The sequence below is a fragment of the Triturus cristatus genome, chromosome 1_1, assembly GCF_964204655.1.
Source record: "Triturus cristatus chromosome 1_1, aTriCri1.1, whole genome shotgun sequence".
NCBI lineage: Eukaryota > Metazoa > Chordata > Amphibia > Caudata > Salamandridae > Triturus > Triturus cristatus.
In genome coordinates this window covers 73,465,992-73,490,725 of record NC_140579.1, presented here as the reverse complement: position 1 = coordinate 73,490,725, position 24,734 = coordinate 73,465,992, and the positions used below count along the sequence as shown (strand labels likewise).

At 46.2% G+C, this 24,734-nt stretch overlaps 1 protein-coding gene across 1 annotated transcript in view; it reads left to right on the top strand.

The window, feature by feature from the left end:
* Positions 1-24,734, top strand: part of LOC146869472 (E3 ubiquitin-protein ligase TRIM39-like) — an 86,267-nt gene that overhangs the window by 52,515 nt on the left and 9,018 nt on the right. The window contains exons 4-5 of the mRNA XM_085599860.1: positions 8,532-8,554; positions 13,499-13,551. Of these exons, the coding sequence (XP_085455986.1) occupies positions 8,532-8,554; positions 13,499-13,551 (76 nt within the window). The remainder of the gene's footprint in view (positions 1-8,531; positions 8,555-13,498; positions 13,552-24,734) is intronic.

Genomic DNA, 24,734 nt, shown 5'->3' with positions numbered 1-24,734 from the left:
ATGGTCGCGACTGCTCGCGATGAGAAACTACCAGTCCGCGTTGAGAAAGCTGCCGCTCTAGTAAAAATCTACTCGAGCGGCAGAAAACGACAGCTCGCACTGTGCAAGATGCCGTTTTCAATGATTGCACAGTGCGGACAAGCATCCGGCACTGTGCAATCATCGCGAACAGCACACTACGCAGTTCGCGTAGTGATACCCGTATCTCGCATAGTGCCATGTGCACTTCGCATAGCTACGCGTAGCGCTACTACGCGAACTTTGCCCAGGGTTATTCATGATGGCTGTGGTGCTCTGTGTGGTGAGCAGTTTCCATGTGGTGAGCGGATGGTTGAGTGTGGCATCAGTTAACATGAGGAAGATGTAGAGGTCTTTGTTAATGCAAAACACCAGGCAATTCCACTTACAGTAATTAACATGGAAATGAAAGAGAAAATTGTGAGAAAAGCTGAGACAGCATCTTAGAGAATTGAAAAAAAACAAATTCCTCTTTTTCTAAGAAGTTTGAAAATATTTCTGTTCTAAAGTAGTTACTTTTTTCCTGAGACAGATGGCCACTTAGGACTCCTAACTTTACTACTTCTAAACTGTGAAAAACCCTAACTTTAAGACTTTCGGTATTCACAGAAGGCATTTAGGAGTCCTAAAGTTAGGACTCCTAAATTCTGTGAATACCGAAATGAGTAAGTGCCTTCTGTGAATACCAAAATGTAAATCGGGCCCCAAGTCACTCAATCTTGGCTGGAAGAGAGAGTGGAGCTGGGTGTGCCGTGACTGAGGAATCTGACACAACGGTTCAGAAGAGAGGCCTTCCCTCCCGGCTGCTGCACAGAACTGCATCAACTCTTCTGGGGATGAAGAATGCAGGAAATGGGCTGTGAATGTCCTTAAGAGCATCATTTGTCTCCCTCATTCCTTCCTTTCACAGAAGTCTGGTCCACTTCAAAGACATGAAGAAGGTTTCTACAATCTACCTCCATATCTGGCAGACTCCCTCCATCCTCCATCATATGTACTATTCACACACAGGGGATCCAAAATGGACTCCTGTCCTCATGCATTAAATCACAATAGACACTCCATGCTCAACCAAACCCTGCATATGTAGCACACATGTAACATCCACTCTCTCCGTCGGTGTCTAGGCGCTATAGATTACTGCATGTAGCTATGATTATAGTTTATGAGACCCCATTACGACGACTCGCATCACTGCAGGGGTCCAAATACCTGTATTCAAAGCGTGACATACAGAGTGTTCATGGGACGAAACCAACTTCCATTTGCCACTCTAGCTGTGCTCTCAGTGTGTGTGATATCATTTGTAGGTCTTGTAAAATGTCTCCTCTGCTCGTGGAAATCATTCATGATTTATAATATTATGTGAAATTCTCCATGTGCCGGGTCATGTGACACAGATTAGAATATAATAGACAATGTAATGTCATGTGATACCATTCAGAATATCACAGATTGTGTCATGTGACTTGTTTTAGACCAGCAGACTGTGTCATGTAAACTCATTCATCTCACCCGCTGCTGTATCATGTGACCAGGGACATTGATTCTAGGAATGGGCTGCAAACTCCGCTTCTTTGGCACAGTTTTGCCATATCCTGTGCTCTACTTGGAGCACGGAGTTTGGCAAAACTCTGCCTACCGCCGGCAGAGCAGAGTTTGGCGCCCACCCTACCAACACTGCTCAGAAATCAATCTGCTCATATGTATACGAGTGGGAAAACTAGCTGCTTACATGGGCATTGTGGGCTTTGTGCATCTCTGAAATGCCCGAAAGCTGTAAGATGCCTGCGCACATCCATGTCCACACTTTCCAGTTAGAGTCTGAATACTATGCCCTTCAACGCCCTTTAACGTCCTTCAACGTCCCCTTTCATTCTGGTGACAAAGCTGAATTCAGAATATAAAACTTCTGCTTCCACCAGTAACACTGAAGACGGTGCGGAAGTACGGCAGGATTTGCTGTTGTTGTTGTTACAGAGTGCCATAGCCGTTGGCCCGAGACAGCTTCATCTTCTCTTAATGAATAGGTAAGTGGTCCCCGCTTCCTCCTGATGCAATGCCCCTATAGACCGCTACTTGCTCACATTGGATTCTTCGTATTTGTTGTTATCTGCTGGTAAATAATATGCGCAGTTCACACAGCATGTCGCAACTTGGACAACAACATCAGAACATTGGAATTCTCTATAGGAGGGTGACACAGGCAGCGGGCGGGTGCGGAATAGGTGCACGACTGTCCCTCTTGCAAATCCTGCTCGTTCTACAGTGGTAACTTTTTACTGCATGAAACCGTTGGTGCTACCAGTAATCCGTGTACACCAGGGGTCTCCAACCTTTTCTGTAGCGAGAACTACTTCTGATCAGTAAAATCATTGTGAGCTACTAAAGGCCGAGCAACTGGTGCATTGTTCCCAGGGTCCCCTCTAGCACCTCCTAATAAAGTACCTCTTGCAAGTGGTCCCTCGGCACAAACCGGAGCCAGGAACCTATTTTCCATTTCTCTCATTATTTTATTACAATTTATAATGATTCTAGTGAGGGTTTTTAGACGCTGTCCATAGACCGTAGTCGATAGGAGATTAAGTCATTTGCCCAGAATCAGAGGATGTCGAGCCTACGCCGAGACTCGAACCTGGATCCCAGCTTCAAAGTCGGCAGCTCTGGCCCTTACGCCACACCCTCTCAGTCATTCAAAGTCAATGAAAAGAAATGTAAAATAATGTTCCTGGCTCCGGTTTGTGGCCAGGAATGACTCAGATTACTTTATGTATTTAAAAATAAAAGATCCCCGTGAAATGCTGCTTTAATTTACATGATCAGGCCTCGAAAAATTAAAAAAATGCAAGTCTAGTGACCTGAAAACTCTACTGAGAATCTAGAGTGCAGCTAATAATTCAACAACACACACATGCCGCAGCTGGCGCGTAGGGGTTTCTGAGATGGGATCTTGCGAGAGGGATGGTATAGGAACACCCCAAACAAAACTGTGTGCTCACGTTTCCAGTTATCTCGAGACACAGAGTTGTGAACATGCACCACCCGCTTCCCACCAGTCAGCCCGCACTGCCAAAAGAACAAGTATTTAAATGACCTTTCCTGAGATAACAGTATAATTTTTCTTTTAGTTTTATATAGCGCAAACTCGACCCAAAGGTGTCAGAGCTCTTTACATGAGCACCAGTTACGTTACAGACGGACACATTCGTTTTGTTAGGCATTGAGAGATTAACTGATTTGCCCAGAATCATAGGATGTTGAGCATCTCTGTTGAGACACAAACCCGGTTCCCCAGCTTTGAGGTTGACCACTCTAGCTGTTAGGCCACATCCCGTCCCCTAATTATATCACACACCGGAATTGTGGACCTGCCACTATTGTTTAAGATGTAGGAGCTGGAGGGGATTCCAGGGTTGTGCAAGTGCCATCTAATATAAAAGCTATTAGCTAACAGGCGTTGTTGTTGGTTATTCATTTTGGATAGCACCCAGAAGGCCATGCTGCAGGGTGCTGGAAAGGAACCCCCCATCATGTCACTTGACTTTGAAGAGAACGGCACACTGCACGGAAACGCACCAGCACAAACATGCAGACAGAAGGGCTTTTTTAAGTGTAATAATGTTTGCATTAGACTTTTCGTTACATGAATTCAAAAATGAGCAACACGCGGAGGGGCTGCAAGTGTGTCAAGCTATACCATTTCCAGAGAATGGCTTGGTGGAGCGGGGGCTCAGCCAGCTTCTGAAGCAGTTGAAGCACTTCTGTTTCCAGAGAAAGCTTCTCATCCACAGGCGCCGCACTAGCAAAGCAGCTGATGCACTTCTGTTTCTAGAGAAAGCTTCAGATCCACAGGCGCCGCACTAGCAAAGCAGCTGGTGCACTTCTGTTTCTAGAGAAAGCTTCACATCCACAGGTGCCGCACTAGCAAAGCAGCTGATGCACTTCTGTTCCTGGAGAAAGCTTCACATCCACAGGTGCCGCACTAGCAAAGCAGCTGATGCACTTCTGTTTCTAGAGAAAGCTTCACATCCACAGGCGCCGCACTAGCAAAGCAGCTGATGCACTTCTGTTTCTAGAGAAAGCTTCACATCCACAGGCGCCGCACTAGCAAAGCAGCGGATGCACTTCTGTTTATAGAGAAAGCTTCACATCCACATGCGCCGCACTAGCAAAGCAGCTGATGCACTTCTGTTTCTAGAGAAAGCTCCACATCCACAGGCCCCGCACTAGCAAAGCAGCTGATGCACTTCTGTTTCTAGAGAAAGCTTCACATCCACAGGTGCCGCACTAGCAAAGCAGCTGATGCACTTCTGTTTCTAGAGAAAGCTTCACATCCACAGGCGCCGCACTAGCAAAGCAGCTGATGCTCTTCTGTTTCCAAAGAAAGCTTCTCATCCACAGTCGCCGCACTAGTAAAGCAGCTGATGCACTTCTGTTTCTAGAGAAAGCTCCACATCCACAGGCCCCGCACTAGCAAAGCAGCTGATGCACTTCTGTTTCTAGAGAAAGCTCCACATCCACAGGCCCCGCACTAGCAAAGCAGCTGATGCACTTCTGTTTCTAGAGAAAGCTCCACATCCACAGGCCCCGCACTAGCAAAGCAGCTGATGCAGTTCTGTTTCTAGAGAAAGCTTCACATCCACAGGTGCCGCACTAGCAAAGCAGCTGATGCACTTCTGTTTCTAGAGAAAGCTTCACATCCACAGGCGCCGCGCTAGGAAAGCAGCTGATGCACTTCTGTTTCTAGAGAAAGCTTCACTTCCACGGGCGCCGCACTAGCAAAGCAGCTGATGCACTTCTGTTTCTAGAGAAAGCTTCACATCCACAGGCACCGCACTAGCAAAGCAGCTGATGCACTTCTGTTTCTAGAGAAAGCTTCACATCCACAGGCGCCACACTAGCAAAGCAGCTGATGTACTTCTGTTTCTAGAGAAAGCTTCACATCCACAGGTGCCGCACTAGCAACGGATGCACTTCTGTTTCTAGAGAAAGCTTCACATCCATGGGCGCCGCACTAGCAAAGCAGCTGATGCACTTCTGTTTCTAGAGAAAGCTTCACATCCACAGGCGCCACACTAGCAAAGCGGCTGATGCACTTCTGTTTTTAGAGAAAGCTTCACATCCACTGGCGCCGCACTAGCAAAGCAGCTGATGCACTTCTGTTTCTAGTGAAAGCTTCACATCCACAGGCGCCGCACTAGCAAAGCAGCTGATGCACTTCTGTTTCTAGAGAAAGCTCCACATCCACAGGCCCCGCACTAGCAAAGCAGCTGATGCAGTTCTGTTTCTAGAGAAAGCTTCACATCCACATGCGCTGCACTAGCAAAGCAGCTGATGCACTTCTGTTTCTAGAGAAACCTTCACATCCACATGCGCCGCACTAGCAAAGCAGCTGATGCACTTCTGTTTCTAGTGAAAGCTTCACATCCACAGGCGCCGCACTAGCAAAGCAGCTGATGCACTTCTGTTTCTAGAGAAAGCTTCACATCCACAGGCGCCGCACTAGCAAAGCAGCTGATACACTTCTGTTTCTAGAGAAAGCTTCACATCCACATGCGCTGCACTAGCAAAGCAGCTGATGCACTTCTGTTTCTAGTGAAAGCTTCACATCCACAGGCGCCGCACTTGCAAAGCAGCTGATGCACTTCTGTTTCTAGAGAAAGCTTCACATCCACAGTCGTCACACTAGCAAAGCAGCTGATGCACTTCTGTTTCTAGAGAAAGCTTCATATCCACAGGCGCCGCACTAGCAAAGCAGCTGATACACTTCTGTTTCTAGAGAAAGCTTCACATCCACAGGCGCCGCACTAGCAAAGCAGCCGATACACTTCTGTTTCTAGAGAAAGCTTCACATCCACATGCGCCGCACTAGCAAACCAACATTATTCAAGTTCTGCAGACAGAGTCGCTGCACGCGGGGGCTGACAGAGGCAGTTTACGCACATCCAAGACTGCGTATCCCACCTTGTATATCAGCCAATGGGAAGCGGTCAACATGGACTGAAAGTGCACCAGTTGCTGATGGTGGGCAGTCTAACACTGCTCATGCAGGACTGACGTCACTCGCTTTGCCCCACTACTCCCCAGTGAAGCTTAATAGCCAATGGGAGCAGTTGGTGTGCGCGAAAGTGGGCAGGAATGGATAAGAGGCCAAAAAGGCCTGGAAATAAACAAAATTGCAATGACAGTAGCTCGTAATCGACTGGTTGCAGACCCCTGCTTCACATGTTTCTGGATTTTCTCCCCATAATTCTAGGTAGTAATTTTATCGAAAATTAGCCAACGTACGACCACAGGACGCTTGCTTATTATTAAACATTTATCATCCTGAAGTCCTACTGTAATGAACCAACATACAGCTATCGGACGCTTGCTTATTATTCCGAAATTTTAACATCCTGAAATCGTACTTTATTACCGTTTTAGTGCCGCTTGACCTTCTCAGATCGTCTCCGAGGCTGCATGGTAACACTTAAGAAAACATTAATCCTGTAAAATAGTTTATTACCGTATCCGTTACTTACTCGCAGCGCTTCTCGCCCTCGTCTTTGCTACTCCCTGGGCTGGGCATGATGATGAGGCGGTAACAGTAGAGCGACTGAAGGGATGGCAGCAAGGGATAGGAAATAACCAACCACTGCATGGCTCCATAAATAAAGCCATGCTGTGATTGGCCATGTCCTTCTGTAAAGCCAAACCTGCTGCCTCCAAGACAAGGCCTACTCTTCGCCTCTTGAGCCAATCCAGAAGCTGTTTCACAGCATAACAGCAGCGTCGGGATTGGTTGGAGCAGGCAAAGTCAGCTCTCCTTTGGAGACCAGGGTCGCTGCGGATATGTTCCCTGGCTCACTAACGTCGTGCGGGTAGGAGAGACCTTATGTGCGTATGCCGGGTTGGTCATAGGAAGACATCCATCCATCCTGACATGCGCACTTACACATCTTTAGACCCAGACGATCTTCCGGTGCTGTCTATAATAATGCCACGCCCCCAAGTCTGCTGCTTTCAATGTGCAGCCGGCTCACCGCTATAATATAAGCACCGCAACCGGGAATATAAACTGTCTAAATGCATATTAGGGTCCAGGGGGGCAGAAAATACAGGGGGGCAACGCACCCATTGAGAAATTGCACCTGGGTGGAATTACATCCAGTACATCAGGACTAGAATTTTGTGATTGTCGCCCCCGTATGTCATGGTTTTCCTCCCTTATGCCAAGAAGCATCTCCAATGAGCTAGTGCCAGTATCTTGCCACAGTTACCCCCATGCCAAACATTGCCTCCAGTCGGCCAGAAGCAGTGGTTTTCACAGGTGTCTGTCCATGCCTACAGTTGCCTCCAGTGTGCCAGTAGCAGTAGTTTTCACAGGTGCCTGTCCATGCCAGGAATTGCCTCCAGTATTCCAGCAGTAGACTTTTTCCATAGGTCCCTTTATAAGCCACAAATTACCTTCAGTATGTAAGGGCCAATGACAGACTAGCAAGCATTACATCATATTCTCACTCACATTTACTCAACCACACTCATTTATTCATTCTCACTCAGTCTACCTCACTCTCACTCATTCTTACTCTGACTCCAACATACTTACTCATACTCACTTGCTCTAACTCTGTCATTCTCACACACTCTGTATCACTCATTCTCTCTCATTCATTCACACTCACTCCAACTCTTACTCACTCATACATTTTCACTCGTGCACTCACTCTTATTGTCCCACATTCTGACTCACTCATACTCACTGACACTCATCCTCACTTATTCTCACTCACTCCCTTTTAGTGGCTGTCACACACTACGTGTCACTGACACTCACTGTTACTTACAGACACTCACAAACACACAACCACACTCCGTTTCCCCAAGCACATACCCTACATATATTTAAAAGCATTTTTTTTATTTAAGACATCTGCCACAGAAGTACTCATTCTAGATCCTCGTGCCCCATTTTTATTTCACTAACAGTGAATAATAATCTCTTATTCACTATTAGTGTAATATAAAATTGGCTGAAAACGAAGGTGGAGCACGGCTCCCATAAGGACGAGCTTCCTCTGTGTTGTTGGTACTCATTTTGCTACCTCTGAAGCCAGAGGTCGCACAAGCAGTGTCAGAGGTCACAAGGGGCAAGCCAGGAGTCACAGCCGCGACCCCTGGCAATCCCTAAATGATACCCATGCTTGTGAGCCTGTTGAGAACATCATACAATGTGTCAAGTGACTCCATTCAGAAAATCAGAATGTGCTGTGTTTTGTGACTCCATTCTGAAGGACACTGTGCTATGTCATCACCATTCCGAATATCAGTCTCTGTTATATCGTGTGACCTCATTCCGAATATCACATTTTGTGCTTAGTCATGTAATACCCTAGAATGTGCTGTGTCATGTGACTCCAGTCACTGTTTTCTAACCATAGATAGTTAAGTGTTTCACTCCTAAAAATACTGCCATAACTTTAACATCTCCTGTGGAAACTGATTTCACTGTTTGTTTCCCTGTTTTGCAGGATGTCAGAAGCACCCTAAGCAGGTAAGGTTGGTTTATTATCCTCCTGTCAGTGTGTAAGGAGCAGGTTTCAATGCTGCTGTGTGTAAATGCCACTACTGAGCTCACACAAAGTGTTAGGAAACTTTCAGATCCTCGTAAAATCAATTTACATTCTCAAAAAAAATCTTACATCCTCAGAAACCTCCCCTGCGTCATCAGGAAGCTCTCTTAAATTTTCATAAATCCCTGAAAGTTTTCAGCAAACTCTTTTGAGTCTTGAAATAATTGCCACAGAAATGAGCTGCTGTCCTCACAACACATATTTGTATCTTTAAAGCCTAACTGAAGTCGTACGAAAAGTACCCTGAACATACAGAAAAAGCAAGCCCATTCTGGAAAAGTCCCCCCAGGTTTCCCTCAATTCAGAGTTGTCCAAAAACTCATAATTTCCTAACTATACAGACAGATATGGTGGCTACGCTCACAACAATTGCAGATCCAATTTTCAGCACTATTGTCAGGGATGTTAGATCATAGGTAGAGGTGCTACCATGGTACGGCAGCCACCCTGCCACCTAGGGTGTTCACCTGCTTAGGACAATGTCCTTGGCAACAAATATACACAATAATAAGTACTAGAGCACACATAGAAATTCCATTTAATAAATAAAGTAGTCCTAATATGAAGTCCATCAAATGTGTTCTTTTTTGTGAAGTTATTTTATTCCATTTGTAGTTTCCACAATGTTCGGTTTATATATCAGCAGAAACTGCCAATATCTGGTCTATACGAGCAAAAGCAGCCGGCACGTGTTTCGTCCGTTGGGCTTTGTCAAGGCTGCAGACAAAATACATACATTGGTATGGAACATCATCTCTCATGAAATCTTTTACGTAAAATTCTTACGTGTCAACCTCATGTAGCAGTGATGAGGGGAAGGAAAATAGTGACATGAAATTATATATGCCGGTCACAACGCAATGAGGATATTGTGTAAAAATGCATTGTAGCGTAAGCTCACCCAAAGCCATAAAAAGTGCTACCCATGATAGGCGATGTTGAATGAAAGATGAGAACCCAAGGAAGGGGGACATAGAGAATGCCTGTATATATTATAATACAAGCAAAAAACTAGATTTTGCATGCATTGTGCTCTCTAAGATACGAAGAAATATGGATGTTTAGTGTTCCATTTTGCATGCAAGGAAAGAATAAACATTAGTAGTGAGATTTAATAAGAATATAGAATACCTGAGCACCCTGTAGTAAGGACAATGTCCAAAAGTAGTCCGAGAGATGCAGAGAAGATCTTGTCAGAATTTATTTAAAATATATATAAAATTGTATGTATATGCGACCATGCTGAGGGAAAATAGTAGTGTGCGGAAAAGTAAACATTAGTACACCGCAAGGACAGCAAAGTCTTCTGAGTAGTAGAAAGGGAAGTGCAAATAACAACATATAAAAGTAGACCAGTTCAGAATGGAAACTGATCACCCAGGTGAAACGAGGGAAGTGATTCCATGTGTAGTGCAATACAATTAAAAGGGCCAATGTATGAATATTTGTCTTGTGAATTTCCTAGTGGAGTGGGAAATAAGCAAGAAGCATTTTTTGACTGACTGCTGGTGATCGGTCAGTATAATACCAAAAAAGGCCATCTAGGGTAACCTACCAAAACCACACATTTCTGAAAACTAGAGACCTGGGAGAGTCCAGGTTGGTATGGCTTGCGTGGATCCCCCAACGTTTCCCTAGCCAGAATCCCCTGCAAACCTCAAATTTTGCTGAAAAAAATCAAAATGTTCTCAAATGTTGTGTGAGAAAGTTGTAGGATCACCGGACTGACACAAATTTCCTGACACTCAGCGCTCCCCCAGGTCTCCCGATAAAAATGATACCTCACTCGTGTGGATGGGTCAGGTACCCATGACAGGCAAGGGCCCAAAACACATTGTGGAGACTTCAAAATTACCCATCATAAAACGACCTGGTTTTGCAGGGAGGGGGGGGCACCGGTTTTTTTTTGCCCCTGGGATCACGGCCATCTAGGGGAACCTACCAAACCCACACATTTCTGAAAACTAGACAACTTGGGGACTTCAGTGAGGTATGGCTTACCCAGAATCCCCTGCAAACCTCAAATGTAAGTAAAAAAATCACTTTCTCTGTAATTTTTTGCGTGGGATCACCGTGCCGGCACAAATGTCCTACCACCCAACATTCTCCTTGTTCTCCCGAGCAAAATGATACCTCACCTACGTGCCGGCAGAGATAGAGTTCAAAATCTACAGGTAGGCACTTTGCATAAAAAGGGTCAGTTTTCACTGTAAAAATGTGGTGTGTCCATATTGCGTTTTGCACCGTTTCCTGTCGCGTAGCCTATGCCTACCCACACAAGTGAGGTAACATTTTTATCGGAAGATATTGGGGAATGCATGGTGGGTGGAATTTTGTGGATCCACGCAGATTCCAGAACTTTCCATCACAGAAATAGGAGGAAAATGTGTTTTTAAAAAAATAAAGTTTGAGGTTGGCAAGGAATTCTGGGTAAGAGAACCTGGTACAAGCCACACTAGTCACCCCATCCTGGATTCCACTAGGTGTCTAGTTTTCAAAAATGTATAGGTTTGCTAGGGCTAGGGTTCAGAATCGACAGCTAGGCACTTCACAAAGAAAGGGTCTGTTTTCACTGTAAAAATATGGTGTGTTCACGTTGCGTTTCGGGCCATTTCCTGTCGCTGGCACTAGGCCTACCCACACAAGTGAGGTACCATTTTTGCTGGGAGACTTCGGGAAACATAGAATAGTAAAAGAAATGTTTTTGCCAATTGACTTTCTATGCATTTATCCCTTCCAAATGTAGGACAGTGTGTAAAAAAGTATAATTTTCCAAAAAAGCCCTCTAATTCACATGCTGATATAGGAACCCACATATATGGAGTTGTGCAAATAACCACTGCTTCTAAACTCCACATGTTGTTCCCATTTCGGAAATACATAGTTTTCCTTGATACCTATTTTCCACTCTTTATATTTTACCAAGTGAATTGCTGTACACCCGGTGCACAATGAAAAACCATCGCAAGGCGCAGCTCAGTTATTGGCTCTGGGCACATCGGATTCTTGGTGAACCTAAAAGTCCTATCTATCCCTCCCTTGCCTCAGTCTCCGGGGCTTCTTTCATGAGATCCTGGCTCCCCTGGATACCCATATAAAGCTGCTGACCCGCCCTTGCTTCAGTCTCCTCCTTCTTTCATGAGATCCTGGCTCCCCTGGATACCCATATGAAGCTGTCAACCCTGTCTTGCTTCAGTCTCCTCTGGGGCTTCTTTCATGAGATCCGGGCTCCCCTTGATGCCCATAGGAAGCTGCCGACCATCCCTTGCTTCAGTCTTCTCTTTATTGCATGAGATCCTGGCTCCCCTGGATACCCATATATAGCTTCCGACCCTCCCTTGCTTCAGTCTCCTCTGGGGCTTCTTTCATGAGATTCTGGCTCTCCTGGATACCATATAAAGCTGCCGACCCTCCCTTGCTTCAGTCTTCCCCTTATTTCTTGAGATCCTGGCTCCCCTGGATACGATATAAAGCTGCCGACCCTCCCTTGCTCCAGTCTCTTCCAGAGCTTCTTTCATAATCTCCTGGCTCCCTTGGATGCCCGTATAAAGCTGCCGACCCTCCCTTGCTTCCGTCTCCTCCTTCTATCATGAGATCCTGGCTCCCCTGGATGCCCATATAAAGCTTCCGACCCTCCCTTGCTTCGGTCTCCTCCGGAACTTCTCTCATGAGATCCTGGCTCCCCTGGATGCACATATAAAGCTGCCGACCCTCCCTTGCTTCAGTCCCCTTCTAGACCTTCTCTCATGAGATCCTGGATCCCCAGGCTGCCCATATAAAGCTGCTGACCACAGTTCAACTAAGATATAGGTCTATAGGACTCTGCTAATCTAGCATCTTTACCCGGCGTAAGGATCATTACTACAGTTGCCTCATATTAGGAAGGTGGAATTTAACAGCCTTCCAGAGAGATCTCATTAAAATAAGATACCCAGAAAGAGACCAAAGAGTTTATCAATTTTTATAGTATTCAGATGGGATCCCGTCTGGGCCCGCTGCTTTCCCTTTACTGAGCCTCCTAACCTGTTCCCTTATCTCTCCCTCTGTGATCTGGTCTGGGCCTGCTGCTTTCCCTTTACTGAGCCTCCTAACCTATTCCTCATCTCTCCCTCTGTGATCCCGTCTGGGCCTGCTGCTTTCCCTTTACTGAGCCTCCTAACCCGTTCCCTTGTCTCTCCCTTTGTGATCCCGTCTGGGCCTGCTGCTTTCCCTTTACTGAGCCTCCTAACCCGTTCCCTTATCTCTCCCTCTGTGATCCTTTTCCTATGTCCTAAAATCTGCTGTTCCGTAAGACGTGGGAGTTTTTGTTTTGCAACCAGTTTTTCATTACTAAGCGGTCTGGGTTCAAATCGTTCGTATATATCCCACTAAAGCTACCCAACATCTTGGTTGTAGAAGATGGTGACAAGGTTTAGACCGGCAGGGATTGGGTGTTGTAGTGTTGTGTTGTGCGTGCTGGCAGGAATAGACGGAATTCACGTGGACCTCAGGTAAGAAGGTATTTATTAAGTATATACACGAGACTCTACCAGGGGCAGATGTAACCTGTCTCTGCCCCCCTCTCACTCAGCTAACGGCCGCTCATACAAGACCCACGCTGTGGCACTCAGTGGCATCACATGAAGCACACTTGTCTCACTGAGCTATCTGCCTTAAAACACCCACATCCTGTCATAAGATGTTAAAGGTACTTTTGGATATTGTTAGAGCTTTGAGTGTTGTGTATGAACAGTAACTCACACTGAGCTCTAATCCACAGGCGCTGCTCCTAATACTGAATCTTATTTCAAATACAGGTCTTATGTGATGTTCATCCTTTGTTCCTGTTGCTTTATAATACAAATATGATGTGTGTGTTATTACAGGTGTAATAATGTGAAGATTCAGTACCCAGAGGTGGTGGTGAAGAATTTTAAAGGTAAATATCATTGCGATGATTAGCTCTGTATGCTATTGTTCATGAAAATGATATGGTATGATATGGTGTGGTGTGCTACGGTATGGTGTGGCGTAGGATGGTATGGTGGGCTATGGTGTGGTGTGGTATGCTATGGTATGGTGCGGTGTGGTGTGGTGTGATATGCTATGGTGTGGTGTGCTACGGAATGGTATGGTATGCTATGGGATATTATGGTGGGATGGGATCATATAGGATGGTGTGGACTGGTATGGTATGGAATGTTATGATGGTATGGTGTAGTGTACTATAGGGTGAGACCATGGTATAGTGGTATGGGATGGTTTGGTATGGTGGTAATGGATTGAATGGGATGGCGATATGGTATGGTGTGGTATGATGTGGTGTGGTATGGTAGTTGTGTGGCATTTAGTGGTAACGTGCACTCACGTCAGGGTACAGTTACTTGATTTGTGTCTCTAAACTTTGTCTTTTCCGGATTTTTCTAGATTTCTACTTATCTCCATTCTGTTCACACGCTGCTGCATTTCCTTTGTTTACATCATTCTTCCCCTTGGACTTTCCTGCTAAGTTTATCAGAAATTCAGATGCGGTAATTTCACACCTCACATTAAAGATACTGCTAGGCTTGACAACTGCGAGCAACTCAGTTACTGCAGTATTCTGGGACTATTGAATGGAAAATTACCTCAGAATTTGGTATTTACCACATAACACATTCTATTTACCAGAGTTTTAGCACCAACAGGGACCTAGAGCATGCATCTACATGGACCCAACGCATACATCTACACAGACCTGGCTCATGCAACTACACTGACCTAACGCATGCACCTACACTGACCTAGAGCATGCACCTACACTGACCTAGCACATGCATCTACACTGACCTAGCACATGCACCTACACTGACCTAACACATGCATCTACACTGACCTAGCGCATGCACCTACACTGACCTAGCGCATGCACCTACACTGACCTAGCGCATGCACCTACACTGACCTAGCGCATGCACCTACACTGACCTAGCGCATGCACCTACACTGACCTAGCGCATGCACCTACACTGACCTAGCGCATGCACCTACACTGACCTAGCGCATGCACCTACACTGACCTAGTGCATGCACCTACACTGACCTAGTGCATGCACCTACACTGACCTAGCGCCTGCACCTACACTGACCTAGCGCCTGCACCTACACTGACCTAGCGCCTGCACCTACACTGACCTAGCGCCTGCACCTACACTGACCTAGCGCCTGCACCTACACTGACCTAGCGCCTGCACCTAAACTGACCTAGTGCCTGCACCTACACTGACCTAGCGCATGCACCTACACTGACCAAGCACATGCACCTACACTGACCAAGCACATGCACCTACACTGACCTAGCACATGCATCTACACTGACCTAGTGCATGCACCTACACTGACCTAGCACATGCATCTATATTAACCTAGTGCATGCACCTACACTGACCTAGCGCATGCACCTACACTGACCTAGCACATGCACCTACACTGACCTAGCGCATGCACCTACACTGACCTAGCGCATGCACCTACACTGACCTAGCGCATGCACCTACACTGACCTAGCGCATGCACCTACACTGACCTAGCGCATGCACCTACACTGACCTAGCACATGCATCTACACTGACCTAGCGCATGCACCTACACAGACCTAGCACATGCATCTACACTAACCTAGTGCCTGCACCTACACTGACCTAGCACATGCATCTACACTGACCTAGAGCATGCACCTACACTGACCTAGAGCATGCACCTACACTGACCTAGTGCATGCATCTACACTGACCTAGTGCATGCATCTACACTGACCTAGCACATGCATCTACACTGACCTAGCACATGCATCTACACTGACCTAGCACATGCACCTACACTGACCTAGCACATGCATCTACACTGACCTAGCGCATGCATCTACACTGACCTAGCGCATGCACCTACACTGACCTAGCACATGCATCTACACTAACCTAGTGCCTGCACCTACACTGACCTAGCACATGCATCTACACTGACCTAGAGCATGCACCTACACTGACCTAGAGCATGCACCTACACTGACCTAGAGCATGCACCTACACTGACCTAGAGCATGCACCTACACTGACCTAGAGCATGCACCTACACTGACCTAGCATATGCATCTACACTGACCTAGCATATGCATCTACACTGACCTAGAGCATGCATCTACACTGACCTAGCGCATGCACCTACACTGACCTAGCGCATGCACCTACACTGACCTAGCACATGCATCTACACTGACCTAGCACATGCATCTACACTGACCTAGCACATGCATCTACACTGACCTAGCACATGCACCTACACTGACCTAGAGCATGCACCTACACTGACCTAGCACATGCATCTACACTGACCTAGCACATGCATCTACACTGACCTAGCGCATGCATCTACACTGACCTAGCGCATGCACCTACACTGACCTAGCGCATGCACCTACACTGACCTAGCGCATGCACCTACACTGACCTAGCGCATGCACCTACACTGACCTAGCGCATGCATCTACACTGACTTAGCGTATGCATCTACACTGACCTAGCGCATGCATCTACACTGACCTAACGCATGCATCTACCCTGACCTAACGCATGCATCTACACTGACCTAGCGCATGTACCTACACTGACCTAGCGCATGCACCTACACTGACATAGCACATATGTCTACACTGACCTAGCACATGCATCTACACGAACCTAGTCATGCACCTACACAGACCGATCACATGCACCTACACTGAGCTAGCATATGCATCTACACTCACCTAGCACATGCATCGACACTGACCTAGCGCATGCACCTACACTGACCTAGCTCATAAACCAACACTGACCTAGCTCATAAACCAACACTGACCTAGCTCATAAACCTACTCTGACCTCGCTTTTGACCCTACACTGACCTAGCACAAGCATCTACACTGGTCTAGCGCATGCATCTACACTGGCCTAGCACATACACCTACACTGACCTAGCGCATGTACCTACACTGGCCTAGCGCATGCAGCTACACTGAACTATTGCACACACACACAGTTTATAAGATCTTCCCTCACAGTCTACACTCACACCATGCACTCGCAGTTAGACCCATCGCATCATGCACATATGCTCTCATGCCATGCACGCACACACACAATACAAGACAACAGTAGAGTACTAATGCACTTCTATTTCTGCAGATAATTCCTGAATACTATTTGTCATGTTCCTGCTACAATTTCTGTAATTTCTGCTAAAGTGGAATGTGTCCCCAGTAATATCTGGTTGAGTGGAACCGCATGTGGTAATACCGCATGTGGTAATACTTCATGTGGTTATGCTGCACATGACAATACTGCATGTGGTTATGCTGCACGTGGTAATCCTGCATGTGGTAATCCTGCATGTGGTTATGCTGCATGTGGTTATGCTGCATGTGGTTATGCTGCATGTGGTTATGCTGCATGTGGTAATCCCGCATGTGGTAATCCCGCATGTGGTTATCCTGCATGTGGTTATCCTGCATGTGGTTATGCTGCACATGGCTATACTGCATGTGGCTATACTGCATGTGGTAATGCTGCATGTGGTAATGCTGCATGTGGTAATGCTGCATGTGGTAATGCTGCATGTGGTAATGCTGCACATAGCTATACTGGATGCGGTAATACTGTATGTGGTTATATTGCATGCGGTAATATTGGATGTGTTTATACTGCATGAGGCAATCCTGCATGTGGTAATACTGTATGTGGTTATGTTGGATGTGGCTATACTGCATGTGGTTATGCTGCACATGGCTATACTGTATGTGGTAATCCTGCATGTGGTAATACTGCACGTGGTTATGTTGGATGTGGCTATACTGCATGTGGTTATGCTGCACATGGCTATACTGCATGTGTTAATACTGCATGTGTTAATACTGCATGTGGTAATACTGCATATGGCTTTACTGCATGTGGTAATCCTGCTTGTGGTAATACTGCATGCGGTTATATTGTATGTGGTATTACTGCATGTGGTAATCCTGCATGTGGTAATACTGTTATGTTATGTTATGTTAGATAAATTTATAACGCGCGATAGTTACTCCAAGGAGTGTCCCAGCGCGAAGCCAAATGAGGAGAACTAAAGTAGAAGGCTATGGAAACAGATGGGTTTTGAGGAGACGTTTGAAACAGAGTGGGTCCTTAGTGTTGCGCAAGAAGAAAGGGAGAGCATTCCAGGCAGCGGCAGCTTTAACCGCGAGCGAGCTGCCCCCGATCCTGGACCGGGAGAAACGAGGAACCTTGGCCAGCAGAAGGGCTGAAGAGCGGAGAGCTCTGGTCGGGACATAAAATGAAAACTGTGTCACTTGGAATACAAATTGGGCAGAAACATAAATGTTCGAGGCATATGAGCTGCAGAATTCATACTTTTGCATAGATCACCATCTGGTATTGGGCTCGGTTGATTGCAGTTTGTTGTTGTCTTGGAAGAAGTCTTTTTAGAGATAGGTGACTCCTCCCTTGGATGATAGTGCGCATTGGCATCGACTCCATCCTCAGATTGTTTTTTTCCGCCATCGGGTTCGGATGTAACTTCGGCGTCCCGGTTCGATACCGTGTTTTCCAAACCTTTTCGATGCGCAAACCATCACAACTCGATGGTATTGTTTTCGTTCACGTGCTCTTCGACACACTAACTCAAAAATACTCAATTCCGGTCGTCGACGTGGACCGCTGAGCCTATCGGTGCCATTCGTGCCTACGGCTAATGGAAAGGACTCCATTCAATAAATGCCCCCAGTTTGGAGCTAAATTTCCACACAGCGACCACCACAAGGACCTTTGTCTCTAGCCAGAATACAAGGAAAAAGTTTGCCAAGCCTGCGCCTCCTTTCGATCCAAAAAGACTATCCGTGATCACCGGGCTTGATGACACGTTATGGTGGAATAGGCTGCACCGGTGTAAGAAGACATCTTCGATAAAGGCCCCAACGTTCCAGAGGCAGAGTATTTGGAAGAGCTCGACATCGTATCCGAAGCTGATGACTCTGTTGACCACATCACTCCAGGTCAACGAGTGAGTACAACTGCCCCTGCACCTAGCCCACCCGAAAAAAAGAAGGCTCTGGTCAAAACTTCGCCTGGCGGTCTTAGTCGCTACCCAAAGAAAACTTCAGAAGCCCCGCCTCCAGGCCCGGCTCCGAAGACAAAGGAAAAGCCTTCCAGCTGCTCGGGACCGAGCAAGCCGCATATCATGCCCAAAAACACTGTTGGTGCCAAAATCGGGAATACATCCTACTCCTGTTACCTCCAAAAAGGCCTCGGCATCGAGCTCTTCGGCACCGAAAGACCAAAAAGCCTTGGTTCTGAACAAACCCCGAAAACCTTCAGATCCGAAAAAGATTTCCGACTCGACATCGAGCAAAAAAACCCTTATAAGGCTCCAGAGCAGAAATCAACACCACGTTCGGAAATGAAAAAATCGGCCCGAAAGGAGACACAAACCAGGAAGAACTGTTTCAACCAGATCCTAGCGATCTGAAACAAAAGACATTGCATGTGGACCCTAAAACAGGCCATTTTGTCAGTCTCCCAACAAAGAAGAGGAAATTGAATACCTTACACACTCCTGAGGTGCCTGTGAAGAAAAGAGACTTTGCCACTTCACTCCTATTTTTCCTACTAAGCCTTTGTCTCCTACAAAGTCTCTCATACACTTTACTAGAGTCTCTCCACCACCACAGGATGATGATGACCTAGGGGAAGGGGGTGGACATAATGACCCTTTATATGACCCTGATGATGACACTGCTATACCACAGGACACATGGGCAGATTACAATGATCCTGCAGATCCGCCAGACCTTCCTGACCCAGATGCATACCCAACACGGCCACCTCCCCCAGATGACAACATAGGGTTTAGTCAGCTTATTGATAGAGCTGCCCAATATCATGGCGTACAAACGCATTCAGACCCCATGGAGGAAGACTAGATACTTTTGCCCAGTCCCAAAAGACAATATAAATATTGCCCATGCTCAAAGGTGTTAAAAAACACGCTCCAGACGTCTTCAAAGACCCTGTCGGACCAGAATTCTCAATCTTCGCATTGATAAAAAATATAAACTTGCCCCCAATGATCCCATCTACATTAAAGGACAACTCCCTTTAGATTCTTTGGTAGTGTCCAATGCAAGGAAACGTGTCAATTCTCAATCCTCCGGTGATGCTCCACCTCCAGACAAAGAGTCTAAACTGCTAGACGCTTCAGGCAAACGAGTTGCGTCCCAAGCAGCTAATCACTGGAGGATAGCTAATGCACACGCACTGCTTGCCAGGTATGATAGGGCTCACTACGATGAGCTTGAGGACCTAATTCAGCATTTGCCTGACCAATACAAGGCCAAAGCCAATGATCTGGTCCAGGAGGGCAAGTTAATTACAAATGCATCCATTTAATGTCCCCTCAATGCAGCAGACACCTCATCTAGATCTGTCAACACCAGTGTCTTACTACGCAGACATGCACGGTTGCGCATTTCTGGTTTTAAACAAGAAGTGCAAACTACTATCTTAAACCGGCGTTCGACCAAGAAAACCTGTTCGGCCCAGCTATAGACACAGCTTTAGAAAAAATGAAGAAAGACACGGACACAGCAAAATCTATGGGATCATTACAGTCTCCATCCACACGAGGCTCCTTTCGTTGCTCCTTTTACAGGGGCGCATCCAAAAACATCAGCACAGACACTGCTTCCTCCTCCTACAAAAGCCCCACACAAACTTCCCCCAACAAGAGGATATTTCAGAGGTGGGTACAGGGGAAATAACAACAAAGGCAGAGGCCTAGGTAACAACACTCGCGCCTCCCCCACTACCAAACAATAACTTCCCTACACTCCCTCCAGACCATTCCACTCTGGTCGGGGGGAGACTCTCACAGTTCCTACCTGTCTGGAACTCCATCACTACAGACAGGTGGGTAAAACAAATGATCCAGTATGGTTTCTGCCTGGAACTTACTGCAACTCCCCCTAACATACCGCCAGCATCCAATGTCCACGGAACGTCTAACGCTCCTCAAACAGGAAGCTCTCTCACTGCTTCAAAACCATGCAATAGAACCAGTTCCCCTACAGCATCAAGGGACAGGGGTTTACTCCCTGTACTTTCTAGTCCCCAAAAAGGACGGTACTCTCAGACCAATACTGGACCTCAGACCTCTCAATCTCTTCGTACAGTCAGATCACTTCCACATGATCACTCTTCAACAAGCCCTTCCACTGCTGCAACAAGGCGACCTCCTTGCCACTTTAGATCTCAAGGACGTCTACTTCCATATTCCTATACACCCTGCTCGCAGGAAATATCCAAGGTTTACAGTCGACGGCCAACACTATCAGTTCAAGGTTTTCCCATTCGGAGTGACCACAGCACCCAGGGTCTTTACAAACTGTCTCACGGTAGTAGCCACACACTTGCAGAGACAACAGATTCACGTGTTTCCATACCTGGACGACTGGCTGATAAAAGCCAAGTCACACATCCAATATGTTCACCACACTTACAAAACAATTCAGCAGCTCCACGACTTGGGGTTCACAATAAACCTCACCAAGTCACATCTCCAGCCCTCCTACCTACATCAGTATCTAGGGGCCACAATAGACACTTCCAAAGCTCTGGCATACCCCAATCCAGCCTGGATAGCCAGTATGCAAACCCTCATCACAAAGTTTCAACCCCAACACTCCCTTCCAGCTCAAGTGTTTATGCAGCTCATAGGCATGATGGCCTCTTGCATTTTCATAGTACCTCATGCAAGACTGCAGATGTGCCCTTTACAGGAATGCTTAGCACGTCAGTGGAACTAGGCTCAAGGTCAGCTTTCAGATCTGGTGTTGGTGGACAGCCGCACACATCGCTCTCTGCAGTGGTGGAACACCCAAAACCTTTTCCAGAGGGCGGCCGTTCCTAGACCCAGTTCCACAGATAGTGCTAATAGCAGACGCATCACTCACCGGCTGGGGAGCCCATCTCCTAAACCACACAATTCAGGGCAGGTGGACCCCTCACAAAAAGTGCTCCACATCAATCACCTAGAATTACTGGCAATATTTCTAGCATTAAAATCATTTAATTCATTCCATTCTCTCTCAGGAGAGTAAGTGAGATCCAGGCTTTAACCATACAAGAACCTTTCTTACAAATACATCGTAAACAGGTGGTTCTAAGAACAAATCCAAAATTCCTTCTCAAAGTAATCTCTGCTTTCCATCTTAATCAATCTGTAGAGTTACCCGTGTTTTTCCCAAACCCAGATTCCCTAGCAGAGAGCTCTTCACACACTTGATGTCAAAAGAGCTAAACTTTATTACCTTGACAGAACTAAGCCCTTTAGAAACACAAACCAACTGTTTGTAGCTTTCTCTCCTTCTCATAAAGGAAACCCCATCTCCAAAGCTGGAATTGCCAGGTGGATAGTCAAATGCATTCAAATATGCTACCAGGAGGCAAAACGCACATTAACAATTCACCCTAGAGCGCACTCAACACGCAGACTAGGGGCTTCCATGGCATTCTTAGGGAACATTCCCTTAGATGAGATTTGTAAGGCAGCAAAATGGTCTACGCCACACGCCTTCACCAAACACTATTGTGTAGACGTGCAGGCAAAACAACAGGCTTCTGTAGGCCAGGCGTTCTTAAAACACTTTTTCAGACCACTGCAACAGATACAGGTGACCACCGCTAGGGGAGACACTGCTGTACAGTCTATGCAAAAGTATGAATTCTGCAGCTCATATGCCTCGAACGGAAAATGCTACTTACCAGTATGCATCTGTTCTTGGCATGTAGAGCTGCAGAATATCATACGCCCACCCGCCTCCCCGGAACCTCTATCTGTTCCAGTGCTATCTTACTTAGATACATTCACATGGACATCTTTTCTGTTTCTTACATACTCCATCATTTCCCATCATGGCGAAAAACAATCTGAGGATGGAGTCAATGTCCCTGCGCACTATCGTTCAACGGAGGAGTCACCTATCTCGTGACTACAAAGACTTCTTCCAAGACAACAACAAACTGCAATCATCCGAGCCCAACACCAGACGGCGATCTATGCAAAAGTATGATATTCTGCTGCTCTTCATGCCAAGAACAGATGCATACTGGTAAGTAGCATTTTCCTTTTAGTCCAATTGGTGTTTACACAGAACTGTAATTAGGAATCTTTGGGCTGTGGCTTCTGATAGGGCAGTGGAGTTCAGTAAGATATTCTGGCTCAGCCCCTATAGTGTTTCCACAAGATAATTGGGTCTCGAATATGTCTGTAAATAATTGGACACCTACATTGTAATCTTGCTTTGTTCCCACTGTAACTTGCTAACCCACAAATGATGTGCGGTGGTTTATTTCCCTAATTACTGGGATTTTAAAATAAATGTATTGGGAAAAGTGAAAACCCTTCCACACAACCCTGTTGTCTTGACTTCACTAGAGCTTAGCTCTGGCGTGGGGTCGGCCCCTGCTGGAAGTTAATCAGATTAAAATGATCCTCTCTCCAGCTGCACTGACCTGAGGTAGAAATGTTTATTCCCACTCAGACATTCCTAAGGCTAGACAGAGGCCCTGGGAACATGGACGTGAGATTGGACTTCCCAAGAGATGGACCTCGGCTTTCCGGCCTTCACGTCACAACCAAATGTCTTTCGTCCACAGCACTTCTGATCAGAACCTTAACTGTGACCCCTAAATCCTGGCTGAGGTCTAGTAGGAATTGGGAGGTGGCATCTGTAGACAGGTAAAGCTAAAGGCAGTGTCTGCAAAGTCTGTGGGAATCTAAAAGACACAGCAAGATGTGCAGAGTGGTATCTGTGCATGAGTTTACCTGCTGCGGACTTACACCTGGAATAATAGCTGTATCTACACTCACTAATTCTACTAATGCCAACCAATCGAAGCATCCCTAAAGGATGGTGTCTACCTGGGTCTCTAAACTAGTACAGTAATCCTTCTAGTAGCTCTGTCATTCTGTACCATCTGATACTGTGTGCTCACTAGTACTGTATACATTGTAGTAGCTAATTTACACTGTACAGTGCAGTGTACTGACTAGTACATTATACCTTGGGGTAGCTCTACCACTCTGTACCATCTAATATAGTGTACTGACTAGTACAGTAGACCTTCAAGTAGCTCTGAAACTCCGTACCATCTAATGCCGAGTACTGATTAGGACAGTATACCTCCAAGCAGCTCTGTCACTCTGTTCCATCTAATGCAGTGAACTGACTTGTACAGTACACACTCTAATAGCTCTGTCATTCTGTACCCTCTAAAACAGTGTACTGACAGCTGCAGTATACCTTAGAGTAGCTGTCAGTTACTCTGAACCATCTAATTCAGTGTACTGACTAGTATAGTATACTTTTTTACTAGTGCGGTCACTCTATTCCAACTAATACAGTGTACGGACTAGTACAGTATACTATCTAGTAGCTCTGCCACTCCGTTCCATCTAATGCAGGGTACTGAGTAGTACTGTGTACCTTGGAGTAGCTCTGTCACTCCGTACCATCTAATACAGTGTACTCACTAGTACAGTATACCTTCTAGTAGCTCTGTCACTCTGTACCATCTAATACAGTGTACTGACTACTACTGTATACCTTGGAGTAGCTCTGTTACTCTGTGCCATTAAGGGCAGTGTACCGTCTAGTACAGTATACCTTAGAATAGCTCTATCACCCTACACCATCTAATACAGTGTACTGACTAGTACTGTATACCTTGGAGTGGCTTTTTCACTCTGTACCATCTAATGCAGTGTCCTGACTAGTACTTTAAATCTTCTAGTAGTTCTATTACTCTGCACCATCTAATGTGGTGCACTGATTAGTACAGTATACCTTCTAATAGCACTGTCACTCTGTACTTTTCGCCCTAAGTGGGATGGGTATGCCCAGACATGGGTACCTTGCTCACTGAGCCACTGGATTCAAGCTAGTCTGGCTGAAGAAGGGTGACATACCCTGAAACCGGTCCCAGGATGCTTGTTTCTAGTCCAGGGAGGACCTGGCCTGGCAGTTCGGTCTGGACTGTCCCAAAGGGGCACAGGGTC